This window comes from Chinchilla lanigera, unplaced genomic scaffold (assembly GCF_000276665.1).
Source record: "Chinchilla lanigera isolate Chin_1 unplaced genomic scaffold, ChiLan1.0 scaffold00118, whole genome shotgun sequence".
NCBI lineage: Eukaryota > Metazoa > Chordata > Mammalia > Rodentia > Chinchillidae > Chinchilla > Chinchilla lanigera.
The window spans coordinates 651,485-677,027 of NW_004955519.1; the positions used below are offsets into that span (position 1 = coordinate 651,485).

A 25,543-nucleotide genomic window follows, 5' to 3' on the forward strand; every position below is an offset into this window, starting at 1 on the left:
GGGAATACTTAACCCATGATGTATTCAACATGGTGTCAGAAAACATGGATTCTCTTGTGACTCAATTAACCTGAGTCTAGCTGAGTCTGCAGAGATATCGAAGGAGGTGTCCCAAATTCACCCTTCTATATCTACTGCCCCAGGCCTGCAGTCAGGCCTGTCTCCTCTCAGCTGGGACAGCCTTTCCACACAGCACCCTGTGTGCTGAGGGTGCTCGTTGTTTCCAGGCTGTCACTGACCCTGGGTTTCTTCAGCACACAGAACTAGCAAATATGTAAGTTTCAGAAGTTGAAAATAAATCATGAATTTAAACCACTACTTCCAAATCAAATCTAAGATTACAGGTTTTAATTGAACTTTTTTCATTTTATAATTGATCTCGTTTATACTAAACATCTTGATTCCTAGTGACAGCGCCATAATTACTTATTTGAATCACTGCAAAATGACTGCAATAACTGAAGTCAGTTTTAGACTTCTCTTTTGCCTTGTTTTGGGATATTTTCTGCTAGAAAGGTACAGTAAAGGGCACTTTGTTTGCATGTCATGTGAAGTGACTAAGGTTGTAAATATGATAATGCTAAGGTCCTATGTATTCCTTTGGGTACGTAAAACAAGAAAACAATGAGAAACGCTCAGCCACCCATTCAGGTGGATCTAGTTCGTAAATAACTAAAACCCACTGAAAGTGCCTGCAGTTTTAAATTTACAATTCATTTGAGAAAAACCTGCAAGCCTTCTTGCCCTTCACACTCTTCTGCCCCATGCGCTGTCATATTTAGAAAACTAAGAGCTCCTCCCTTTCCTTCCTTGTCTCCTGTGAACTCTGCCACTGGCCCTCAGAGGAGCTGGGCTGGCTTTGTAGAATAACAGCACAGAGAAGCCTACGCAGTGATGAGGAGAGACTTTGATCTCCAGAAAACTTGAAAACTCAAGCCTGGAGGTCTTGGCATTTATCCCAGAGATCAAACACATGTGTTGGCACCTGCAGGGAAAAGGGAAATGAACTAGGCTTTTTTGAATCCAGTGCCTGTGATGGAAACTACACAAGCAAGAGCAGAATCTACCAAAGGCCACAGGCCCCTCAGAAGCTATGAGGCGCCTCCATTGGGATTTTTCTACCAAAGATTTGGTGAGTGGACCACACACAGGGATCAGATAACTTCACCCACGAGCGACTGTGTATGAGCCCCAGTGCTAAGAAACTAGCTAAACCTTATGAAATTGAGATAAAAACAGATTTGAATATTGACATTTTCCTATGATCCAACTTAATATGAAGGTAGAAAGAGTCTGTCAGTGAGGGTCCCAGGAGTCATTTACTGTGGTTGAACCAAGAGTTGTGTGAAGGAGAGAGGGACAGATTCGGGATCTTCCCACGAGGAAAACAAACATCACCCACTAGGCATGTGCAAGAACCATGCACTGAGCTGGGCTCCCCAATATAGGTCACCTTCTTTGAGTCCCACAATAAAACAGAGATGCACATTTCATTATCTCCAACTTGCTGAATAGGCACTGAGAAGTTACGAAACTTGCGTTGTTTACATATCCCACATTTTTTAATCCATTCATATGTAATGGGTATCTAGGCTGTTACCATAATTTGGCTAATATAAATTATGCTGCTATAAAGTTAGGTATGCATGTGTCACTGTAATATGATGACTTTAACTTTTGGAAGGATATCCAAGACAGGTATAGCTGATTTAAGTGGAATTTATATTTTTAGGTTTTTTTTTTTTTTAAATCTCCCTTGTGATTTCTATAGCGGTATAATTACACAATGGGGTATTACTCAGCCATAAAGGAGGATAAATTTGAAGGAAAATAGTTGGGTCTTGAGACTATAATATTAAGCAAAAGAAATCAGACACAGAAGGTTAAATATTGCATGGTTTCTCTTGTATGAGAAACCCAAAATATAAATGAATTGCACAATAAAGGAGAGATGGTAGGAAACAAGGAGGTAGTCTCTGTGGATATGGGGAAGGGGATCTTCAGAAGGGAAGGGAGGGGAAGGGCAGAAAGACAGGTGAGGGAAGGGAAAGAATGAGGATTAAAGGTGAACAAGATATGATAAATATTTGTGTACTAGTTGCCTAAAACAAGTACAATTATGCATCACAAACTATACTAATAAAACTTTAGAAAAAGAAACATGCCCAAAGGCCCAAAGATTCTAAGTGCTAGAGCCAGAATATGAAGCAGTCACATTTGATTCCAAAGCCTAAGACCTTTCCACCCCACACTGCTGGCCCATGTAAAAGTAGACATCTGTGTGAGGATATAGTGTTTACCCCACAAAGGAAGACCGAGGAGATTCTGATGAGGGGTTTGTGGCTGGGATGAGGAGCTCAGACGACCCTGCTATGTAAAAGGGAGCGCCTAGTTCTCCTCCACCCAAAGCGGAACATCAGACAAGCTGTGTGAGGACTGAGACCCTCCAGTTAAGCAATGGTCTAGAGCACTGGCCTATGTGTTATAGGTGCTCAAATACGGGAGCTGAATGGGTGAAGTTCAAAAATGGTACAATTTGTACATCTTGTGGCCCCATTGTCTCCTTTTAATCTACCTTTTCCCAATCACTACTCTGAGACAAATTCTACTCTATCCCCTGTCAAATTATGCCTTTTCTGCAAAGCCACTCAGGACCTCAGTGGCACAAATGGTTCCTTAATGTATTGGGCAGTGAGTTATGAAGGCTTTCTTATATGTCAGGCACTGTGCTGGGCACTGGGCAATGTTGCTGGCCACAGCAGACATAGTCACTGCCCGCGTAGAGCTTGCCTTCAAGTAGGAAGAATGTCAGTAACGCTAAGCACTGTGGTAAATGAAACAGGGAGGCATGAAAGAGGGCGGGACTGGTGAGAGATGTGGCACTGAGGAAATGACTGTGGAGAGCTAATGACCAGAAAAACATGAGATTCTCAAGCAGGCATCAGAGACACCCAGCTGACCAGTAGTGGGATGGCCTCTTCTAGCTCAGTGCGGTAGTTTGGCCTTGCTGGTCACCAGAGTCATTTACTCATCTTCTTGGGCCCAAAGCTAACCTACATTTCCCAGCTTCCCTTGCCATTGGGTGTGGTCACGTCTTGAGGTCCAGCCAGCGGAACACAAGCAGAAATATTGTGCACCACTTCCAGCCTGGCCAAAGAAACTTCCCACACATCCTTCTTCATGTTTTTTATAAAGACAAGACTATAGACCTTAGAAGTCATATTACTAAAGTGGTAGTCAGAAGATGAAAGGAAACTGTGTCCTTGAGTTCTGGCTAGGAGAATACCTACCTACAAATGAAAAAAAATTATTTTGGACATTATACAAGTGAGGAATAAGGCTGAATTTTATTAAGCCATTGAGATACAGGGCCTTATTTGCTACAGCATTAGCATTATACCAACTCTCTGAACTCATTGTATCTTTGCCATGGTCAGTCACTTGGCCCTTACTCAGGCTGGGACATAGGTCTTATTGTATGACTGTTTAAGTTTGTACTTTTATTTAGCTGTTCTGCCTTATAGTCCCTCAGCTCAGATGACAACAGTGAAGAAGCCCTTTCTAGCCAGTGTTTTGGTATCTTATCTACTCATTAAGTCAACTTCTACCTTCACTGCTCTATCGTGTCAATGTATACTTTTCTATTCCTTTAAATCATTTGTGCTTTTCATCTCTTCTCTTTTAGTTTCCATAGTATGCATGCTTCTAGACTGCTACAAATGTAATCCTATCACAATCCCTCTCTAAACATTTCTGGTCTAGAGGAGCCTGGGTTAACATGACAGCACCATTCATACATTATTTGGTTGCTTCTTTCCCTGTCTGACCACATTTCTTCTTCATATGTCAGCACCAAGCACAGTGTCGGGCACGTAGTAGGTATTCAATAAATAAGTGCTTGCTGAATGAAGTTATTTAATGTTATTAAATATACTGATATGCTATGGGAACAATCCAACAAAGTTTTTGTTACTCTTGAAACACCCCTCAATTTACAGTCAGTAGGCAGTAGCACAAGCTTTTCCTTGAAAACCAGATGTGCAGAAGTCACCTGAATTACGAATTGCTTTGGGGCATCCTCAGAAATACGGATGGCCTGGGAAGGTGCACTAACTAGGGCTCTGCTTTTCTGCTGCAGCTCTGCTAAGTGCTGGCTTTTTGCTCTCCTTTGCTTTCTCTTTCTAGACTCCCCCTGCAACTTACCTCTATGAATCTGCAGGCAGAGTAACTGTCTTAAGATACATCTTCCTAAGTCAGTCATTTATACTGGGCAGTGAGAGCAGCAAGCACCCAGTCAGCCAAAGTGCTGAGCTTAATTTCTCTTTGGGACCAATGCTCAGGCAATGTCTGGCAGCCTGAGGTATCTGCCCAACATCTTCAGAGCCAGTAGCCCATCCCAGACTGGCTTTTGCCTCCCTCCAGGTCCAGGCATTGACTTTGCAGAGCTCCATTAGTTCACACACATCAAGGGCAGACTAACCTGACCAAAGAGCATGACTGGAAAAGGGGTGGACTATAGCATAGCCGTGACGTGGAAGGAGTTCTTTTTTATCAGTATTTTTTTTTATTTTATTTTATAGCTTTAGAGCCATGGAGCAATAGGAATGGTGGTTAAAAGACAGATGCCACCAACCTGCAAACCAAATGTAATGAGTCAATTACATTAACCCAGGGCCTGTTTGGAGCCCAAGCAATGGTCCAAACCACCTGCAGGGTCACATTGCTTGTTCTAACAACAGATAAACCTCAGCAATAGGCATTTTTCATAGAATTTCACATCACAGAAACAGCTGGCTAATCTGGCCATTCCAGTAACAAAAGAAAACCATTAATTATTTCATTATCCATGCAAAACCCATAAACCACCCCTCTAACTGGCTGTTTCCCAAAGTTGCAATGAATTAAATTAAAGGTGTCAATTTAGTCCTGTGTAGACATGAGACAGACCCCTTTCACTGGGCTATTATGGGGCCTCTGGGCCAGTTCTGCAGGGAATTAAATATAGGGTAAGTATGTTTCCCTGAAGAGAGGAAGTTATCGGAGAGAAGGCCACTGAGTTTTAAACACAAGTTGAGAATCTTATTTTGTTTAAGAATAAGTCTTGGTCAAATTTCTGTCATTTTAAAACTTTCTTTTAAAGAGTGCCAAACCACTAGGTTTGGTGAATACCTTTATTTGCCTTTTATCTACGCAGAAAAAAGTCTGTTCTTTCTAGAACAAAAACCACTTACAACAAGTGACACAGGGGTTCCCAGATTTCCATCCCTCCTTGCATTGTGTCAGCTTATCATTATGCCCTCCATTTTAAATAGCAGCTATGGGCTAAGGTCCACTCCAGAAATGCCAGTGTCCTTTGTGGTGGGCTTTTCTGCAAACCTGCAGAGATCAGAATCCACTGGGGTGGTCACAGGAAGATACTTTTTCAGGAGCAATGAACTTAAGAAGTTCCCTCCTCCTGGGGTAAATTCAAGCCAGCAACCTGGAACAGGCTGCGAAGGGCCTGGATCAACAGAGCCTTTGAGTAATAAGTAAGGATTTGAGGCTTTGGTATGGCTTTTGTTTACTCAGGTAGGGCTCAAAATGCTCATCTCAAAAATTAGTAACATCTTCACCTCTGGCTCTCCAGGACTGCACTTTTGTCGTCACTTCCCTTCTCTGTATCTTCCACATTTATTTCCTTGTCATCCTGAGCAAGAGTCCTCTAATGACGCAAGACTAACCTGCCCTACTTTGGATATATTACATTTCCCAATCTGCAAAGAAATTCCTTTTGTTAAGTGTTTCCTTTTCGTACGTGGGGCAAAAGGAATAGCTATTATATCCATGGCAAGAATGAAATCCTTGAGGGAGTCTCTCTAAAAAAAAAAAAAATCAGACCAAAAAAGTGGAATGAATTATTGCTGTGTGGTTCATATGCTTTATCCACTCATGTTCAAGCACTGGCCATGGCCTTCAATTGTGTAATGTTTATCTTTGTTCCTACAATTTATTTTGTCCTCTTCTCCCACACTTTCATGTACAGAGGATAATACTGATGTCAATGACCTGTTCCATCTTTCTCTGAATATCCATTCAACAAATAATTACTGAGTATCCACTATCCCTGTCGGAGGCACTGAAGGACATATGAAGTCTCGCTCCTCTTAGAGCTTGCTATCTAGCAGGAGAGACAGATGACAGAGATATTATGTCAAGTGGTAGCAGTTCTATGAGGAAGTAAGAGGGCAGGGTAAAGAGATCAAGAGTGATAGTGTTGTTATTTTGGAAAGTGAAGTAACAGACGACTAGTGCCTTGCCAACACCCCCTCAGGATTCATTTCAACAGTCCAAAGTCTGCTTCCTGTGACTCCCTGAGACCCTCTGCCCGAGGGTAGGAGAATGGTTGGCCCAGAAACAGGACAAGCCAGAGGTGTTAGATATCTGCTGCCCTAGAAGCAGCCTTCGAGTAGATATCACGCCCTCTGCGGTTGCGATAACTCTGAAGTGTGTTCTACAATGTCCCCCAGAATTCCAAAGCAGGACTAAACTCCAGCTGTCCACATGGTGACTGTTAGGCAGCACACCACTATTAGATCCTTTTCCTTCTGTCTCACTTCTCTGCCCCTCCACTCGGGTTAGCTGGTTTCATCTCTCAGAGAAACTACTTGTACTGAAGTCCTTGTCTCACGGGGCCATACTAAGTGAGGAAAGGTTTCTCTGCAAAAATGATATTTTGAGCAGATCCCTGATTTCAGTGAGGGGGTGAGCTGTATGAAAATGTGGGATAAGAGCATTCCAAGGCAAGAGAACCACAGGGGCGGAGAGGCTCTGGGTAGGATCGTGCTTGAGTGTTTGTAAAGCAGCAAAGCCAAAGTGCAGGAACAGAGTGGGAGAAGGCACCAACATTAGAGAAAGTCTCTCTCCTCAATCCATAGCTACACCATCTCCTTTAATCCTTGCTTTTGCTACTTTCTCCTATTCGTTCATTTCTCATTCCTGTCACACCTCACTTTTCTGAGAGCACCACCATTTTATTTATATTCTTGATTTCACTCTGTTCAACTGTACCTTTATAAGAAAACAATATGTTTGAAAATCCTGAAGGAACCGCTGATTGGTGCAATGGAGGTGGGAGACTCCCCAGGGCCCTGCTTAGGGAGAGCAGCCGCTTGGGGGAAAGCAGCAGGCTCTCTACAGTGCTCCCTCTCACATTTTCACAAAGGTGGGAGGCTTCTCATTTTCTCCTGCCCCACGGCCATCATCACCATCAACACCTCTGAGAACCCACTATGTTCCTGGCTTCATCCTGTGTGTGCGGTCTTCATCATCTCTGGTCCTCATGCCACTCTGGAAACCAAATAGTAACTACAGTCCAGTCGAGGCACCTCCCTTCACGCTTTGGGCTACACAGGAGACTCCCGGCCACATTTCTGGGGCTACTGAGCCCTCACCGTGCATTATCAGGCCTGTCGAGGCAGCTACTTTGATCATGAACAGGAGACTCCAGATCACAGAGGATGTGGAGTTCTCTTTAGGCAGTTGGCGTGAGCTTAGCACAGATGGCTCCCAGAGCAGGACTGCTTTGCTGACTCCTGGGAGGTTCATCATCAAAACTCCCTGCCCTGACCCACATTGTACCTCTCTGCATTTGTGCTTCTGGCTGGAGCTACTGGGGAACCGCTAGTGAAGTCTATCAGTACTTCATTTTGTTCCGTTTATTCTGGAGGAGCTGGCTTCTAAAAATTAGTAGGCAATAAGTGAGCCCCAGGGTGATGAGTATTAGAGCCTGAAAGGCATGCCAGAAAGATGGAGTTCTGTTTGCAGAAGTGGTCTGTAATCAGTGTGGATGGTCCTCAATAAGTCCCTGAAGGTCTCCAGGGTTTAGGTTTCTCCCAGTCTGGGGGGAAATAACAAATAGTTTTGAAAGCTCCCTCTTACTTCTTTCTACTTATCCTTCATAGTGTCTACCGAATGCCCACGTGCACATCTACATTTTCCAGCTTTCTCTGCAGTTCATTTGGGGCCAAACAACTGTGTGATGGCTCATGGGATGTAGGCATAGGTTGTATCTACCACCTCTAGGCTTGATCCTTACAAAACCTCCTCATTTCTCTTTTCCCTATGCTTGAGGACTACATGTTGCAGACTTCCACCAGGTTTTGTGTGAAGAAGAAATAGGACTTTTATTGTCTTAAAGCACTGAGCTTTGTTTATCTTTTATTATAGCACAGCCTGTAATAACAGTTATTATGTCTGTTCACTCATTGTCCCATTTACTCACTAATACTTTCAGCTTTCATTCATTTATTATTAACTACAACACGCTGGGCACTAGTTCTTTAGCATGAGCAAACAATGGGCTCTTCCCACAGAGGAGCTTGATATTGAGGTGAAGAGATGGGCATTGGAGAAGAGAAAATAATAACATAAGCAACAAGTGTGTAATAGGTATGCCATGTTGTATGCAGGGAAAGAAATACTCAGAGGCCTTTCCCTGTAGAAAGCTGCAAGTTCTATAATCTGTCCTAGGTCCATTCTGTTTCAAACTCCTTTCGCTTAGGCAGTGCTTGTTACTGGAAACTACATCAGTTCCAAAGGCACTATATGACCTCTACTCTCTCGTTCCCACCAGCCCATGATTCCAAATCATTTCTATCAGTATCATTTGTGCAAGTGATGCCCTTGTTTGAAAAACATGCAAGGAGTCTTCACTTCCAACAAAAGACCCAAACTCTTCAATTTGACATTGATTTGGCTTCACACTGTCCTTCTATCATTATTTTCCACTTCTCCTTTACTCAGAGGTTATCCTTCAATCAGATTGGCATGCTCCATGTCCAAAAACACACACCACTGCAGATCCTATTCCCATTTCATTTCATCTCATTTTGTTTTGTTTTATTGTTGTTTTTAACATAGGGTCTTGCTCTGTAGTTCGGGCTGGACTTGAATTCACTATGTAGCCCAGACTGGCCTCAAACTCACAGGGCTCCTCCTGCCTTAGCCTCCCAAATGCTGGGATTACAGGCATATGCCTCCATGCCAGGCCCCGATGTCTTGTACCATTCTTTCCCCTCTTTTTTATCTATCCAACCCTTCTCCTCAAAGCCCTACCTCAAGTGATATCTTTGGTATTTCTGCCTACTCCTGTCTACAGTATTAATGCATTCCTCAATGTTATGGTTTACATCTAAAACGTCCCCTCAAAGCCTCATATGGTTGGAAGGTGATTGTATCATGCGTGTATTATACTCACCACTGGATTTGTCCACTGATGAGTTCCTAGCTGACTTGCTGTTAGGAGGTGGAGACTGGTTAGAGGTAGGTCAGTGGGGACATGACCTGGAAGGGGTATTGTTCTCCCTGGCTTATCCCTTCTCTCTCTGCTTCCTGATTGCTCTGGGGTTAACACCTTTTTCCCAGCATGCTCTTTTGCCATGCCATTTCTGCCTTGAAGCCAACCAACCATGGACTGAATTCTCTAAAAATTGTAAACCAAAACAAACCTTTCTTCCTTTAAGTTACACATGGAGGTATTTTGTCCCACTAATGGAAAAATGACTAGTACACCCAAATTAGACAAAATGGATAATTTCTTAAAATAACTTAGCAAGGGACATAGGAGAAATAGAAAATATAAATAGTCCTGTACCTTTTAAAGAAACTGAATTCTTAAAACTCTTTCCACAAAAAAATGTCAGGTTCAGATGGCTTTAACACCAGTGAATTCCATTAAATAGTTAAGAGAGAAATAATACCAATTTACATGAATTCTTTTAGAAAGTAAAGGAAAGAATAGTTCCCAGCTCATTGTATTAAAACCTGTACAACCCTAATAACAAAACCTGATGAAGGACAGCGATGAAAAATCTGAACTTCATATCCCACTTAAATGGTGAAGCACTGAGTGCTATCTATTAAGATTGGGAAGGATCTAAAATATCTACTGTCACCAGTATGAGAAAACATATAAATAGGAAAGGAAGAATATTGTTGTTACTCAGACAACATGATGGTGAAAGTTAAAAATCATAAAGAAGCCAGGTGTGGTGGTGCATGCCTATGACCCCAGCATTCAAGAGGCTGAGGCAGGAAGATCGTTGTGAGTTTGAGGCCAGTCTGGGCTACAAAGTGAGCTCAAGGCTAGCTTGAACTGCATAGCAAGACCCTGTCTCAAAAAAAAACATAGAATCTTTAAAACACTGCTAGAATTAAAAAGTAAATTTACAAAAGTCACTAGATCTAAGGTCAATATTTAAAAATATATATGTGGTAAAAAAGGGGAATGAAAGAAAAAGGAGCACAATTTATAGCATCAGCAATATCAAATACAGTGGGATGCATCTGACAAAAGATATATAAAACCTCTATACTAAAAATTGCAAAGAGAAATTCCAGAGCACATGTATCATCGAAACTACATATACCACTTTCAGAGACTGGAAGGTAGAAACCAAGAGATTGGTTTCTTATAAAATCAAACACACATTTACCCAACGTCTACCCTCCCCTGACATCTGTAGGTTCAAAACAATGCCAATCAAAATCCCGGCATGCTTTTTTGAAGATACTGATAAGCTGAATACAAAACATATACGAAAATGAATACGTTCTAGAATAGCTAAAACAATCTTGAAGTAGAACTAATTTGGAAGATTTATACTACCTGACTTCAAGATTTATTACACATCTACAAAGGTCCATACAGTGTGGTTTTGCAAGAGAGGCGACACATGGATCAATGGAGCTGCATAGAGAGTTCAGAAATAGATCCACAAATATATAGTTGAATTGAATTTTTGAAAAAAGGTGCTGTCAGTTCAGTGGTGGAAAGGAAATTATTCTATGAAATAGTTCTGGAACAACCACTTACACATATAAATTTTGACCCTCCCTCACTCTGTACACAAGAATTAGAGAAAAACCACAAACCTAAACAAAAAAGTCAGAACCATAAAACTTCAAGAAGAAAATGCAAAGAAAATTCTCATAAACTTGAAAGAAATAGATTTTTCTGACAGAGCTCAAAAGGGAATAGCTGTAAGAAAATATTGGTGAATTAGTCTTAGTCAAAATGAAAAATTTCTGCTCATCAAGACAGTATCATTAGAAAATAAATAAGGCACAGACAAGGAGCAAATATTTGCAATGCATATATCTAACAAGGAACTTTTATTCAGCATATATAAAGAGCTACTACAATCAATAATGCCAATAATAAAATCACAAAGAGCCCAATTAAAATGAGGAAAATGCTTAATTTGACACTTCACAAAATATATGGATGTTTAGTAAGCACATAAAATGTATTCACTATTTGTTACAAAACAAATGCAAATTAAAACCAAAATGAGATATCATTTTGTATTTACTAGAATGGCAACTGACATACCAAGTGTTAGAAAGGATTCAGAGCAACTAGAACTCCTACATTGCTGGTGAGAGTATAAAGTGGTACAACTATATTTTAAGAATCTCTGCCAGTTTCTCAGAAAACCAAACATACACTTACCTGGTGACTGAGCAATTTCATTCCTAGATATTCTCACAAGAAAAAACTTTTTAAATCTACAGATGACTTATACAAGAATATTCTTAGCAACTTTGTACATAATAGCCCCAAACTAGTATCTGCCCGGCCAAATAGTGAAACAAACTGTTGCATACCCTGACAATGGATTACTGCTCAGCAATAAAAGTGAATGAACTATTGACACATATATAAATTTTGCAAATATTATCCTGAATGAAAGCCAGAATTTTTTTAAAGTCATACTTGTAATTCACAACTCATATGAAGCTCTTGAACAGGGAAATCTAATCTATGAGATAGAAATCAGAATAATATTGTCCAAAGGGAGTGGGAGAGTGACTGGCAGGGTGTACTGAAGAGATTTCAGGTGATGGAAATGCATATCTTGTTTTGGGAGGTGGTGACATGGATGGATACGCCAACACTCTTTGAACTCAACACAAAAGATCTGTGCATAACTTGGCTGTATGGAAGTTATACCTCCATGAAAGAAACCCAATATCCCCTCTTCCCCATCCCTCTCCAAATATTATGTGAGATGCTACTGCAATGTATTGCTATTTATTATTTTCTACATGGTCATCCATTTTAAACTTTCTTAGGTTTCTTAAATAGAACCTGCACCATACTGAGGTGCAGGTTCTATTTCATTCTATATTCATTCTATATTCATTGAATGAATGAGAAATAATCAGCCAGAATAAAATGGAAAATAAAAGTAAAGAAAAATCAGTATATCACAGCATAAAAATTTCCACTGTTTCTGTTCTCCTGGGAGTCAACATCATTGCAAACACAGGTCCCTATTCCCAGTGAAAAAAACAATAATATCTGAGGCATCTTGCTTTATTTACAACAAAAAGGAGGCAAAAAAATAAGAGAAAGCTTTTGTCTCCTAGATTTTCAGGTAACACCACATAATTATAACTGTATTTCTTAACTCCAGGGAGATAGGCCAAAAGACATCTGATGAATCACCTTTTCATTCATAAAACCCTGCTTATATCTTTCGTCGCTTTTATCCTCCTAGAATAATAGCAGAGGAACAGCACTTGATGGGCCTGCATTATCAGATGCTACTGGAAAGGTCTAGATAAGAGTGCTGAACCATCTATTAGTATTCTGCTTGCACACCCTTCTCTATAACCCAGAGTCATCCGTATCCTGGCAACCCTCAAAATTTCATTCTCATTGAATTGCTAGATCTTTATCAAAATATAATTATAGCTTTAATTTGAAAGATAAATTTTGATTGCCAGTGCCATGCCCAAAGGAAGAAATAATCAGGTGGGAGAGTGCTTAGGCACAATTGTTAACCATATAATAAATGTCACGAATCATCCATCCCCTAAAACACACACACAGACACACACACACACAACTTTGGGGGAAGTTGTGAGGGGTAGAGGAGAGGGAAAATTCTTGAGACATCAGATTTAAACTTTGGCTGTGTTATATTATGTTTATCTTCTTCTGTTGTCACTCAAGTGCCTGTCATCTCTTCTTAACTGAAAGAGTTTGTGGAAGGCCCAGGATGCGTGTCTTGCTTCTTTCTGTACCCACAATGACTCAACCTGGAGCAGGAAGGAGGCCAGTCTGCCAGCTCCTTGTCACAGGTCAAGGTCCCTGGAAATAGACTGAGGTGACATTGGTGTGTGGGAAGCTTATTAGGAAATGCTCTCTGGGTGAGAACCAACAGAGGAAATGAATTAAGCAGGACCGGACAGAGATGGACATTGGGCCATGATATAATCACAACAAAGTTCAGCCGGTCCCTTGGATAGCCCTGGAGCTAGGACGGTCCTGCAGAATTTTTCTGAATTGAGGCAAGGTAGTCAGGCCTTTATAGCCTTGGATTGAGCAGTCATCAGGTGTGTGTTGCCCTGGGAGGAGGCATAATTTTGGGTGAGGTAGCCTTCCTCAAAAAAGGAAAATTTCCAAAATGGGTCTTAGCTCTGAGTTGTCAGCCATCAGGACCCAGCTTTGGCAAATGAGTACTTGGTGCTTGAGTCTTGATGAAAAGGGAGATGCTGGGGCCAGGGATATAGCTCAGTGGCACAAGCACCTGCCGGGCAAGGTCCTGAGTTCGATTTCCGATACCAAAAAAAAAAAAAAAAAAAAAAAAGGAAAGAAAAAAGAAAAGGGAGATGCAAGATGAGGCAGGATGATTGAAAGCTGAGGCCAGCTTGGGCTATATGGTACGTTCAAGGCTGGCCTGGACTATATAGTAAGACCCTGTCTCAAACCAAACCAAACAAAATAAAACAAAAAGCCAGAAAGAAAGAAAAGGGGAGGGGGTGCTGGGCAGCATGGCAAAGTAGCCATTACATCTCCACAGCCTTTAGTGTCTTGTGAGCCTGGGGAAAATTATCTGAACTGGGCCCGTGGCAGACTGACCCCACAGTCCCCGCAGTTTGTGCAAGAGGGTGGTTCTACCTTCTGAGGCACCCAGGGGCTCCTGCTGTGCATGTTAAGTCTCCTCAGAATGTGTGACTCATCCAGAAGAGTTGATGGGGAGCAGAAATAGTCCTGCCTTCTCATCCAACTGGGATTTTCCTGACTTTCTACAAACTGCCCATATTCATGTCTAAGGGAGAGTACTGTTTTCTTTAAATGGATCACTTTGAGACACTATGGGAAGAGCAAGAGAGAAGTTCCACACTGCAACTTCCTTTCTCTTTGGGAGTCACATCACAGCCTTGGTGCTCCTACAGGGTGTAAATGGTTCGCTAGTTTGAGGATGGAGAAAGAATCAAACATATGTTAACAGTCTTGCTCCACTGGAGTCAAAGGAATGGATTCTATTTAACCTACATTTTAATGTACAGTTAACTCCCTGAATCCTTGGGGAATCCTCAAGTTTGTAAATACAGAGGCTCAGCCTTTCCTGATGTGGTGCTCTGCTTCCAAGCCTCCCAGTACTCATGACCTTGCTTAACTCCCTGTACTGGAATCTGAGCTGAGCCTGTGGCTTGCTTTATTCTGTTGGTAAAATAAGTTAAGCCCAAGAAGGCCTAGGAGCTTCTGGTTTTGCACTCTTAGAGACCCTGAGCTGCTCAATAAAAAGTCCAGTTACCCGGCTGGAGAGACCACATGGGGAAGGAGAAGCTTTGAGACTACACAGAATGACAGAAGCACAGCCAGCTCAGCATCCTAGCTGAGTCTAGCCCCAAGGTGACATACCGTCTGACTGACCCCCAGCAAGACTAGCCACAGCCACCCCATTGAGCTTATCCCAGACTGCAGAATCTGGAGCCAATAGATTGGTGCTTCTTTCTTACCACAGCCCCATTTTACTGGAAGTCAGTTGGCCATTATTTCTTTTTTTGGTTCCAGGAATCGAACTCGGGACCTTGTGCTTGCCAGGCAGGCACTTGTGCTGCTGAGCTATATCACCAGCCCCAACTGGCCATTATTTCTTCAGCCAGTAAGATGTGGGATGGTTTCTCATGCAATAATAGAATGACCTCAAATACCAATTGTCTCATGGTCAAGTGACTATGCTCACGTTGTCCACCCTCATCAGGTCAACTACATTTTAACCTTGCACCAAAGAGTCTTTTGTCATTTGAGGGCAGCTTTAAAAAAAAAAAAATAAAAACTTTTTATTATTCCACAACAATAACTGCCTACATAATAACGACCGAAATATTGAAAGAAAAATGAAAAAAGCCCCACGAGGCTGTCAGAGCTGCAGATTGAGGGTCAGCCTTCTTCACTAGCTAAGTAGCTCAACCCTCTGTATCAATTTCATATGCTTTGGGCTCAAAGTCATGCCTCAGCAAATTTGCAAATGACTCCCTGTCATGGATTTTCAAGGTCACTTATTGAAAGAAGAAGCTAAAATGTTATATCTTGAGAACCAGGGTCTATGTCAATTGGACACCCCAGAGATGGGTGGTCAAGGAGTTCACCAGATGAGAGAGGTAGTGTAGTCAAATAATCCAGGGCTGAATTTGGGAGCCATAGTGCTCAGGATCAAATCTCATATCTGCCACTTGTTAGTCATAAAACCTTGGACAAGGTACTTAGTCTCTGTGCCTCAGTTTCCTTGTCTATAAAATTGGGAATATAATAGTTCCTAACTCCCAGGGTTATTGTGAGAATTGAATGAGCTAGTACAGCTATAAGACACAATTTAATACCTAGTTACTCCGAGTCTGACTATAAGTGATTATATAGTGAGAGTTGGCCAAAAGATTGCACATGGATTTTAAATTATATGAATAGCTCTTTTTGGTGACTGCACGCTAGGAAAGGATGCCAGCTTTCAGAAACTGTATCCTCCATAACTATTCATATAAGAGGGCAAGGTCAACACAACATAGTAGAAGGAGCAACAAGCCAAGAAAAAGGAGTGTAGATTCATAATCCAGCCTTCCTGAGAACAAGTGTGATGTGAGGCAGCTTATCTGTAAAATGGGAATAATGACTGCAACTTTACCAAAAGAAGCTGGACCACATAGTCCCTCTAAGAACCTTTTGTACCACTACCCTTTTTCAAAGCTTTTTGAGACAGGAAAGGGGAGGTAGAATTGCCACGATTCTTAAGATGGAGATCTGTACTGTATTTGGCTACATGGCTTGTCCAGAGCCAAACTCAAATCCCAAAGTAGAGATTTAAAAAGGCTGCTCCAAGCTACAGAGTGTATTGTCCATGGCATAACCCTACATGCAGACTACATTTCCCATCCCCCTTGCAGGTAGATGTGATCTGATCATGTGATTGAGTTCTGGCCATGTACTGTGGTGCTGGTCAGGAATGCTACTTTCAGGACAATCTTCCATATTCTTATTTTCTCTGTCTGGCGGCTGGATGCAGAGGGTTCCAAGGTTCTAGCGGATGGTAAAGCCAGAGGAGAGGAAGAGACTAGGCCCTTTATCATCACAAGCCAAACGGCTGATTAGACTTTATGGAAGAAATAAATGGCTACAGTGTGATACCCCCAGACATTTGAAATTTATTTGTTGCCTTCCTTAACCAATCATTTACTATGGGTCTCTAGTTAATTGCTGTTTTAGGTTACAGTCTTCAAGAGGAAGTAGCCCTTTTCTACCTGAGATGCAAGAGATTATGAGCATTTTGCAACAGGTTAAGCCAAATTAATGACGTTCCCTTGAAATCTGAATCCAAGCTCATGGTCTTCCCATCTACTCTTCCAAGCTGGCCAGTGTTGGCGCCTGCTGTACTGGGCCATTGTGCTACATGTACTCGTATTTACCACTCATCCTGGGGAACACAAACATGGGAAATTTTATAGATAAGCCAGTAAATATTTGCTGGTCTCTACTAGAAGGCTAGAGGGATGATGAATTTCTTGGAGGTGCTCTTTGTTTTCTAATCTCTTCCTTCCCCCAAATCAAAATTTCCATCTTAATATTTGCCCAGTGATTATAGTTATGACCTACAGAAAATAAAGGTAGAATTTTACAATCAAAATTCACTTTGAAAGAGAGGAGAAAATCACCTGGTAGGTTCTGTCTTGAATAAAGAACAAACTGGTGGTGGGTATTCACACCTATGTTCTTCATGTCCTTCAGTATAGAAAAAAATAGTAATATATATTTCTAGCAATTGCCAAAGCATTTGTGCAAAAACAATCCCGTCATTTCACCAAATCAGGAGCATTCTTCTTTAAGCTGGACTTGGCCACCACTGCCACCAAAGGAAAGGCAAACACTGGAGAAACGGAGGCTTTTGAAAATAAATATAACTTGAAGTCTGGGACTGTGATGTCCCCTGCCTTGCCCTTGTTGCCCAGAACTGCTTTTGCTATTCTAGGTCTCTTAAATCAGACACACAAATTTAAATATCACATTTTTTCTCTTGTATGAGAAACACAAAGTATAAATCAGGAGAAAAAGAGAGGACAGATATTAGGAAGCAGGGAGAAGTTTATCAAATGGAGGGAGAGGGGAGGGAAGGAAGAGAAAAAAGATTTTTTTAAAAAGTGCTGAAGAAAAAATGGAGCTAGAGCTTTTGCAAATTGGGAAGAAAAGTTGGAAAGTGGGGAGGGGAAGGGGAAGGGACAAAAGGGAATAAAGGTGTGTTATGTACACGTACCAATTTCCCATAGTGAATGTGATCATTATGTACTGCAAATGTGTACTAATAAAAAAGAAACCTAAAGATAAGAAATAATGGGAGATGCCTAGCAGGTTCACAGGGTTAGAACCCACAGAAGAAGAACCAGGCTTCCTGCCATGGGCCTCAATCACTGAAAAGTGCTCAGTGTCATCCTGAATCCATTCCATGTGGCACCTGTGCCATTAGCTGGGGGTGGCCCCTTCAGGCATGCTGAGTGCCTCTAGCTTACCAACCAGGGAGAAGAGCCTCACCTAATTGGCCAGTGGCTTCTATCTGGGCAGAAAAGAGTAGTGCCCTGCCTAGGACCCACACAGCAGGAAGCTGGCATGATGTAAATACCACCTGGACCCCCTGGTCCTTCTGGATTCTGGGACAAATTCCTTTGGGGGATGGGTGGCCTGCTGGACCCTGAAATGCAGGGGGAAAAGCCCCATATATACTACTGGGTGTAACTCAGAGGGAATTTGAAGGCACATGTGTCCATGGCTGGGAGCAAGACAGGAATCCCTGTCCATGCTCCCATCCTCCAATCTTGCAGGCCAGTTGCTCTGGATCTCACACAGGAATGGATGGGGCTCCTCAGAGCTGCTGCCCTTCTCACACAGACCAGCACTCCAGTATCCCCACCTCGCCCTGATCCCGGAGGCTGAATGCTTCTAAGGAGATGTGGACTTGATCTCAGACTCTCCCCCAGGCAGCTGGGAAGGGAGACCCCAGCCCTGTGAGAGTGGGGGTCAAGCCCGACCTGCATCTCCAGCCGCAGGGCTATTTTTAGATGCTGTTATCTTTGCCTTGCTCACAAGCAGCTGTGAAAAACAAACTGGTGACCAAGAGGCATGAAACTGCAAAATAAAAACCCTATAAAACAAGAGCTTCAAAACTCAGGAGCATAACACACTATGGCATATCGCGGTGCACCGTCATGGCTGGGCCTGCTTAGCCTTCCCCTGAGGCGGGCACGGGGGGCTTCGCTGTTCCAGCGAGCACGTTACTGGCCTGGCATGCCCTGAGTAAGTCCAGCTTAGAGCCGAGCCTTCCCCCCCCCTCCTCCCCTCCGCCTCTGCTGTCCTGGCCCAGCTATTCAGGCAGGCGGCCTTTCTCATGGCCACAGATGGTGACCCCAGAGCACAGGTGTGCCCAAGGAGCAGGATCCATGGCGTTAACACTGCCACAAACTGAAAAGCTCCAGCTCTCTTGCTCCTCTCTTCTAGCTCATCCTAACAGACCCTTTGGCTCACAGTAGCACAGCTCCATGACAGTGAAACCCCTGCACTGGAAAATGTCACCCAACACTAACTGGCAGGGCAAGAAAACAGGAGGGGGCGCCAAGCGGGATCCCAGACTTCTCCCCAGTCCTCAGAGCCGCCAAAAGGCCAAGCCCGGGGCGCTTCTCCACTCGCAGCGCGCTAGAGTCCCCAGGTCCCCTGCGGGAAGCTCAACGCCAGACGCTGCAGCCCCTGCAGACCCCTCCACCCAGCTTGTAAGGGCCCGGGCAGCGGCGTGTAAAACTGCCGCCCCGCCCCAGTACCCGGCGTGGGGGGTGGGGAGGAGGCGGCAAACTTCAAAGCTGCAGCAGCAATATGCTTCAAAAAAATAATAAAAGCCCCCTGGAAGCCCAGCACGGTTCCCCGAGCCCGTCCAAGCTGTGCGCGGTCCACCTTGACCGCCAGCTCACCCTCGCTCAGCTGCACCAAGGGGAGCCGGCTTTCAGATCTCAGCCTGGGGGATTTCCTCTGGCTACTGTGAGGCTGAGCTGCGGCTTGTGCCTCCCCAAACCCCAAGTTCACCCACCACCCAGAGGAGCGAGAAATTAGTTTAAAATAATGTCAATTGCCCGTACCCCCACCCCCCAGCTGGTCCCATCTCACACACACCCGCGTGGCCTGGGCTGTGAGTCGCGGAGCATCCCGGGGGGTTGCGGTGGGGCGCCGCGCCGAGGCTTGCCTCCCCGGGAGCCCGCTCAGTCTCGGGCTCGGCCCTGGGCAGCCCGCCCGCGCCGCGTTCGCCGGGTGCAGAAATCCTACCGCCCGTGCGCCCTGGGCGCGCCGCCGGGCCCCGCGCCGGCTCCCCGGGAATGCGGCTGTCAGGTGAGGTAGGCATGCGTGCCGGCTCCACAGCGAAGCAGCAGCTGGCTGGGGCGCTGGGCTTGGGGTCTGCCTCTTCTCGCTCTCCCAGCAAAGGAGAGGCCGCTCAGGGGCTTTCCAGCGCCTTGTTGCGTTAGGACCGCATTCCCCTTCCTTTTTTTTTTTCTTTTTCTTTTATCTTAGTTTCTCCTTCAGATGCAAAAAGAGAGATCGCAAGAATCCATGCCCCAATCCAGCTTAACTCGGTCCACAGGCAGAGAGAGAATTATGAATGGATGCTGCCTTCTGATGAGGAAGTCGACTGGGGAGGTCTCTGCGCACGGCGCGCTCCATCAAAGCAGGGGCATTGGCCCCTCCACTGCTCCAATGCTGCAGGCTGAGCCACCTAATTGACCACTGGGAAATCAGGTGCGGGGAGACCTGGGCGGGACGAAGCCCCGGGGCCACGCTGGGATCCAGTGCCTTGCCGGTGTAGACAGCTTCGATTTACAGCCCAGTGAATGGAGAGGACTGCGGCAGCCAAACCTCCCGGGCAGCAGGCACGGTTGCACCAACGCTCCGCAGACAGCCGCCAGGCTCCTCGAACATCTCCTGGCTCCACTAGGCTAAAGGGGACCTGGCTAAAAAGAGTCTGTCCCCTGCCGCCAGCCGCAGTGAGCTGCAGGACTCAGCCCCCAGCCCCAAACTCGGCAGAGCACGGGAGCCAGCCACCAAGCCCAGCCCGTGCACTTAGACACGCTGGGGGCTGCAGAGGATCCCGGAGCCGGATTTCTCGTACCTGTGCGTTTCCTTCTCTGGTAGCGCGACTGCCGGGGCTGCGTGTTACCCATGCCCAGAGTGGCGGCAGGCTGGGCACATCACCAACAGGCTGGACCGACCGCAGCTGCTCAGCACCGCACCCCCGTGGCTCCCCTCTCACTTCCCTTGGCCCCAGTCTCTGGACAACAGCACAGGAATCAGAGACGCTGACCGTGCCAAGCCCTCTATGCCGGCAAAGAGGGTGGACGGAGCACGTGCCCCCATGTACCAGGAACAGAGCAGCTCTCAAAATGTGAGATTGCGTACCCCCACCCATTCATCTCCGGACTGAAGCCACACAACCTGGACATAACTCACTCTGCCCAGGATTACAATCATTGCAAGGACAATGCCTTTGCAGCTATGTATTAATCTCCAGGGAAGGATGATGTACTAAACCAGTTCTGAGGTTGAACCAGAATTAAAAACCATGGCAGAGTGTGCCGGTGCCTTAGGCTGGCAGGGTCTATAGATAACAACCTAATGCAAAAGGCAGAGTCATTTAGGGCCACTTAAAACACAACACGTATGGGGTTTAGCCTCATATTTAATGACAGCAAAACCAGTGAATGAAATGATCCAAAGATGTCTTGTGAAATGCTGCTGACTTTTTGGTAATTTGTCTTGGGGCCTGTGGAACCGATTTAGGAAACTTGACCATTTTCAGACTGGGCTACCCATTTTCAAATAGGGAGGTTTATGTCTTGGGAAGATTTGCATGTCTGGGCAATATTGTGTCCAGGTGGTCTGTAACTCCTTCATAACTCACACCTGTGATGAAATACTTGTCTTGCCAAGGTCACAAGAAATCACAGGGTTTGCAAGGAGCGCTGGTAATGGATATTTTCTAATTGACATTAGTATGAATTAATGATTGTGGGCATATAAAGTATCACACTGAACCCAAGTTAGTCTGGTTCTCCTCCAACCCCACCAATGCCAACTTCCTTGGAGGGCTGCCAGCTGCCAGCAAGGACAGAGAACCTGGCTGGAGTCCTCTTGGAAGGCAATGTGGCGAGGACAGAAAGGATGAGATGAGAGGAGAAAACACAGCCAATTGCCAGTGGGGATGAGATGAGGGCCATGAACCCCAAAGCTTAAGGGGGTAGATGGGCAAAGGAAGAGGCCACTAGAGAGGAACAGACAGATGAGTTAGAAGAAGAAAATCAGGAGGAAAGGGGCATGGCCCCAGCTCAGAAAGCAGGAGATGAAGGCTACCAAAAAGGAAGCAAGTGTGCCCAAGAATGCCAAATGCTGGGGAGAGCTCAGCAGGAGTTCAGGCCAGCCTGGGCCCCTGAGGCTTTGGGAAGGTCTGGGGCACTGGCTACTGATGGGAGGCGTAGGGTGGCTGGGAAGCCCAGTAGGAGCAGGAGCAGCACCAGGAGCTTTTCACCAGTGCATATTCTCAGATGGGGCTCAGACCTGCTGAATCACACCAAGGGTGAGGCTCTCAGACCAACTTTCGCTTGGGGAGTGAGAGGCCCCACCATGTATGGGCTCAGACCTCCCCTGCTTTGACATAAGAATTTATGTTAGATGAGAAAAATGGCTGCCCTCTACCGCAATCCCTGGCAAGATCGTGGCTAGCTGGGGAGTCAAAGTCACTAATTACACATCCCAAGAAGATAAAGTGCCTTGCTCAGGGTTTTCAGGGCTTCTCTATAATGAAAGAGCTTTGACAATAAGCCCTGAAGAACCCTGCAAAAAGCAATGAGAATGCAAGTCTTCTCCCTTTCATACTGGTATTTGCAATGAAATAGTTGTTAACAATGATAGTAGAAATAATATAAGCAGATGGTTTAAATTAGCAAATTCTGCCCATTAAAGGCAAAAAAGAAAACATGGGTTTGAAACCTAGCTCCTCCAGCATCCAACAGGGCAGCTTTGAGAAAACTGACTTCTCAGAAGCTTGGTCTTCCCATTTGTAAAATGAGATAATGATATCTAAATTATAAGGTTGCTAAAAGAGTAAATAAAATAATAAAGCACCATGATGGCACAAGACACTCAACAAAAGCTGGATGAAGGTAGGCCCTTCCTACCTAGTTTGAGGTCTTCACACACAATGGCTACATTGTATCATTTCTGTGGGTCCCATTCCCTGAACAGCGTCAGGGTACCCGATGATTCCTATAGCTCAAAGGGTCACACAGAAGCACTTACTGAACATCTCTTAGACAACCAGGTATTGTGCTGAACGCTGGTTAAGACAGAGCACAGCCTGGGCTCCACTGGATCTGACATTCTAAGGGCCGAGTTTACATAAGTTTACATTGCAGTCCACCTGAGTGTTCAACTCTGTATTGTTTTGGAAGCAAAAGATACCAGGCTTCTTAGACCAAATGTGTCCTTCCTTAGGATAATGATAGCTGCAATTTTTTTTCTATAAAGGACCAGACAGAAAGTATGTTAGGCTTTGCAACCCATGCAGTCTCTGTTGCAACCACTCTGTTCTGCTTATAGTAGCTCAGGAGCGGCCACAGATGATGCATAAATGAATGAATATGGCTGTTTCAATAAAACTTCATTCACCAAAACACAAGGAATACGTGGGACTTGATTCATGACCCATAGTTTACCAATCTCTGATCTACAGTGTAACTCAGGATATAACTATTCTTTTTAGCTAATATTGCTAGAAATTACCTATGTAGAAGTCTATATAGGTAACTTCCCATAACTAATGTTCATCCAACCAAGAACAATTTTCTGGAGCCCCTCACCATTCTAAAGCATATTTTATGCTTTCTCTGGGTTTGCTGACAAGTATTTGCAGTCTTGGAAAACTTACTTCCAAGTTATCTTTCACTTTTTTCCAGGTGTAGTCCTAAATTTCAGGGAGATAAAATAATTAGCAGCTCAGCAGCTCTGAAAAGGGTGGAGTATTTCTCTATTGTTCAGACTACAAGTGTTCAAAGCTTTAATTTTTCTGTCAGCCATTTGGGGGGAGTCTATAATTCAGGTTCTAAGTCTACCTCTTGACATTCATGGACCACTGGACATTTAAAATACTGTATATTTTCGTTTTCTAGACATATACAATATTACCCATTGTACATTCCAAATCTCTTATTTAAATTTATCTTGTCTTCTTAAGTATTTTGTTGATGTGAGCAGAACTTAGTTGACTGTAGAAGCTGGGAGAATTGACTCTTAAAGGATAAATACTTTTGTTTCACTTTCAGAGGTTGAATATTCCCTTTATATATAGGTTAAATTCATGAAGCAAATCCAGCTATGCTTTAACTTCTTTGGATTATTCTGATAGGTGGGGATATGGCTGCATCCTAGCATGAGGTGGAAAGCACAAAAGAAACTGGTGAGGCCAGTTCAAAAGGAGAGAGCCTGAAGGAGGCCAAGTGAATCTAAATACCTTGAAGGACTGATTTTCTCTTTTATTGAAAGGACTAATATGATCATATGTAATTGATCTTCTTGGTTTTTTTTTTTTTTTTTCTATTTATAAAGAAAGGAGGGTAGAGATCTCCCATAAGGTTTTCTCTAGGTCTCTCATTCTGTCTATTGCTCTTTGAGATGTGAAACCAAAAATATATTCCAAAGTGATTTCTGATCATCAGTATGTATTTCTTCTTCCCATTTCTACTGAGCGTACAGAACTGACGCTATACCCATAACCTTTAGCATTCCCAAGGGCAGCAATATGCTCTGCTATTTGCCCAGGTCTAAGGGAACCTTTTTTCTGAAATTGACCGTGTTGGTGACCTTGGAGATCCCAATTCCAGTTGTATTCCCTTTCTACCATACACATACCTCCTTATGCTTACCTAGGCTACTCCCCTGCTTTATTCTCTTTGGTTCCAATATGTACAAAGACTGAATGATGGAGACTCAGCCTTGCCTTTGATGGAGTCTTGCCATTGAGACAGATGTGGCTGAACTTTACTCTTCATCTATCCTAGTACTAGCATGGTATTACTGCTACTGTCCCACCACTGTGTGCAAGGGACCTCCATGACTTCCAGAAGGGATAGCCACAACAAAATAGATCAAAATGGATCAAGTAGTTCCTCATTCATAAGAACTACTGCTTATTCATGTATATTTTATATCATAACAAATGTAAGTTAATTTCAGTGTGTGACTACTCAAGCTAGTATCTATAGGGTTGCCTGTATAAATTTTCTATCTTCAAATCCTCCAAACCATCTGGCATAAACTAGTGTATTGTGACCTGTTAAAATAAGTAACAGCTGTGATAATCCCTCTCGATTTATAGCAAGCTATAAAACTTTGCATATACTGGCAATGCATATAAAATAATAAATAAAAGCATTATCATTCTGTGCTATCTTGGTGGGAATTATGATGATTTAGTCAACATGGAACCCTATGAAATGTATAGGAGAAGTATTAAGCAAAGGTTCTGCCAAGCCTGGCCTTCTTTAGCCCCCCCAAATCAATTGTAAGCCTCACTACTTAGAACTTCTGGTTATGTTTGAACACTTTATCAAATGCAAATTCACCCTTTCTGAAAGAACACAGTTCCCATAGATTGCTGCCCAGTTTCTATCATTTCAAAATCTTTTTTATAATGTGTTCTCAAAATTCCACCATGTATCCAGACCATACAGAAACAACAAGCTATATATGACTCAAAAATGTGAAATAATTTATAGCACAAAATCTAAGATTGTCTTGGACTTGTTAACTGTAAGTTATGTTTGCAAATACTGCCAAAATCTCAGGTTAAAAATATTGTACCAAAGTCATTTCTCAAAAAAATGTAAGACATGAGAGAAGACAAGCTGGTGTCTGGCGGGGAAAGGGACAAGTCAGCTTTGATTCTGAGTAAGACAGTTGGTTTTCCAACGCCAAACGAGGCAGGGAAGGAAACTAACATGAAACGACTCTTTACTAGGTGCTGGGCATTATGTCATAATCTTATTTAATCCTCACAACAGCCCTATACTGTAAGTATTATTATTCCTGTTTTATGGTTGAAGAAATTGATGCTCAGAGAGGTCAAGTAATTTGCCCAAGGACCTCCAGATAACAAGTTGGAGACATGACATTTTAATTCAGGTTTGTCTGATTCCAAGG

At 43.6% G+C, this 25,543-nt stretch overlaps 1 protein-coding gene across 3 annotated transcripts in view; it reads right to left on the minus strand.

Moving 5' to 3' along the window:
* The window catches only part of Nhs (Nance-Horan syndrome (congenital cataracts and dental anomalies)), a 323,137-nt gene that overhangs the window by 55,269 nt on the left and 242,325 nt on the right, over window positions 1–25,543 (minus strand). Inside the window, exon 1 of one of the 3 annotated variants that reach the window (XM_005409133.2) lies at window positions 19,475–20,691. The exons of the other annotated variants lie outside the window; for them this stretch is intronic. Within the exon in view, the coding sequence (XP_005409190.1) occupies window positions 19,475–19,700 (226 nt within the window). The 5' untranslated portion in view covers window positions 19,701–20,691. Of the gene's footprint in view, window positions 1–19,474; window positions 20,692–25,543 lie in introns of those variants that run through there. 3 annotated transcript variants of the gene reach the window in all.